The sequence below is a fragment of the Ochotona princeps genome, chromosome 16 (assembly GCF_030435755.1).
Source record: "Ochotona princeps isolate mOchPri1 chromosome 16, mOchPri1.hap1, whole genome shotgun sequence".
Lineage (NCBI taxonomy): Eukaryota > Metazoa > Chordata > Mammalia > Lagomorpha > Ochotonidae > Ochotona > Ochotona princeps.
In genome coordinates, this window is record NC_080847.1 from 58112986 (window position 1) to 58114917 (window position 1932).

The 1932-nt window shown below is 63.5% G+C and overlaps 1 protein-coding gene across 1 annotated transcript; it reads left to right on the plus strand.

The window, feature by feature from the left end:
• The first annotated feature begins 267 nt into the window (after positions 1 to 267).
• On the plus strand, positions 268 to 1590 carry RNF225 (ring finger protein 225). The gene has a single exon (XM_004597052.2). It carries the CDS (start codon positions 540 to 542, stop codon positions 1452 to 1454), a length of 915 nt encoding a protein of 304 aa, XP_004597109.2. The 5' UTR covers positions 268 to 539; the 3' UTR covers positions 1455 to 1590.
• Positions 1591 to 1932: the final 342 nt, after the last annotated feature.

Sequence of the window (1932 nt, forward strand, 5' to 3'; positions counted from 1 at the left end):
TGGCCCAGGCTGTGAGACAGGTTGCCAGGCAGGTTTTATGGGTGCCTGAGTTCTGGAGGGAGTGGCCCTTACTTAGGGGCCGCCCATGGGGAGTGGCATTGAAAATAGCCAGGCCAGCCCGTCAGGCAAGGGAGGTCAGAATTGGCGGAGGCAGGCCACCAGCCAAGGGAGAAGGCATCTGCAGGTAGGAAGGCTCCCCTGCATGCCACCTGGGTAGTTCTGCCTCTTGTTCAGGGCCTCTATTTGCTGCTGCCCCAAGTTTGTGGCTGGAGTGTCTCCCTGCAGCCTGGAGGGTTTCCTGGATTGGGTCTCTGAGCTGTGTTTGTTGTCCCAAGAGGTTCTCCCTTTTCTAGATCTTTGCTGGAGTTACGTCCTTCCCATCTTTGTGTTGGGTTTCTTGTCCAGGGGGGACCCTGCCAGACACATTCCCTGTCCCCAGACTCTGGCTTTGTTCCATCTTTGATTAGCCCTCCTCTGCTTTGGAGGAGCCAATCCTCCCTCAGCCCCTCCTGGCCACTTCCCCCGCAGGTCTGATCTGAATGCCCTGTCCAAGGCTTCCTTGGCTCCGCCGCTCCCAGGCCCCTCAGGGCTCCAGCCCCAGCTCCCCAGGCTCACCAGCTTCGCCTCGCCCTGTGAGCGGAGGCCAGGACGAGGACGACGAGGAAGAAGGGGATGGCAGCCCAGGCTCTGACCCTATCCTGTCCCCAGCGTCCCCTGTGGAATGCCTCATTTGCGTGTCGCCCTTCGACGGCATGTTCAAGCTGCCCAAGTGCTTGGATTGCGGCCACGTCTTCTGTCTCGAGTGCCTGGCTCGCCTCTCACTGGCCACAGCCGGCGGCGGCGACGCGGTAGCCTGCCCCGTATGCCGCGCTCCCACCCGGCTGGCCCCACGCCGCGGGCTGCCTGCCCTGCCCACGCAGCCGGGCCTACTTCCCTGCGACGCACGCACTCCGCTGCCACGGCAGGGCTCTGTGCGCTTCGATCGCCGCCGCGGCCTGCTGTACCTGCGGCCGCCGCCACCCCTGCCGGGGTCCCGCAAGGCCCGCGCCGCGCTCCCGCCCCCGCTGCGTCTCGGCCGCCCACTGTCCCGCCGCCTCTCGCTGAGCAGCCCGGCCTGGGCCTTCAACGCTGCCGTAGCGCTGGCTGTGCTGGTGGCTGCTGGCCTGGTAGTCTCGGGTGTCTACATCTTCTTCCTTATCCCGCACGCCGCCTCCTCAGGCCCTGCGCGACCCCAGCTTGTGGAACTCGCCCCAGCACCTTCTTTCTGGTTGCCACCACCAACTGCCCCGGAGGCGCCCTGGACCCCCGACTGGACATCAGGCTCCACAGTCCCTGTCCTGGACTCGACCCTGCTGGGGGAGGTGGGAGAAATGAAGGAGGCCCTGAAGGCGGCCAGGGAGGGCCTGAAGGAGCCTGCGGAAGGCGAGGGAACACTGGACAGGGGGAGGCTTTAGGAGTCACAGTGAATGTGTGGCTGCTACAAGCTCGGCATCCAAACCTGGAGACCTAGTGCCTTTCTTCCTGGGACCTTAGCGGTTGTGGGGCTGTCACCCACCTGCCAGCCTGGGCACCATATCCCCCACATCGTGACCCCGAAGCCAGAGCTGGAGCTGGAGGGGAGGTTCCTCCCAAGAAACAGCTGCTGTGGACTTTATTACCACGTGGGGGTCTGTTCTGAGGACCTGATTCCTGTGGCTCTCAGCTGAGAGTACCCTAATCCAGGTCTCAGGAAGGAGCTTTCCAGGGCCTGCTGCAGAGGTCATAGTGGGGTTCAGTGAGGAGTACCCAAGTGTCTTGTGGGCAACCCAGCTGGCCTCTGCTCACTGACATCCAAGCAATGGAAACAATGCTGCTGCAAGTGTCCCCCCGAATCATGGGCACCACAGAGCATTGGACAGGGTCTTCCCTGCCCACAAGGGCGCATGCTCTGGG

Bases quoted from the DNA above. Each gene is read 5' to 3' on its own strand.
- RNF225 (XM_004597052.2), top strand. From the start codon at position 540: ATGCCCTGTCCAAGGCTTCCTTGGCTCCGCCGCTCCCAGGCCCCTCAG.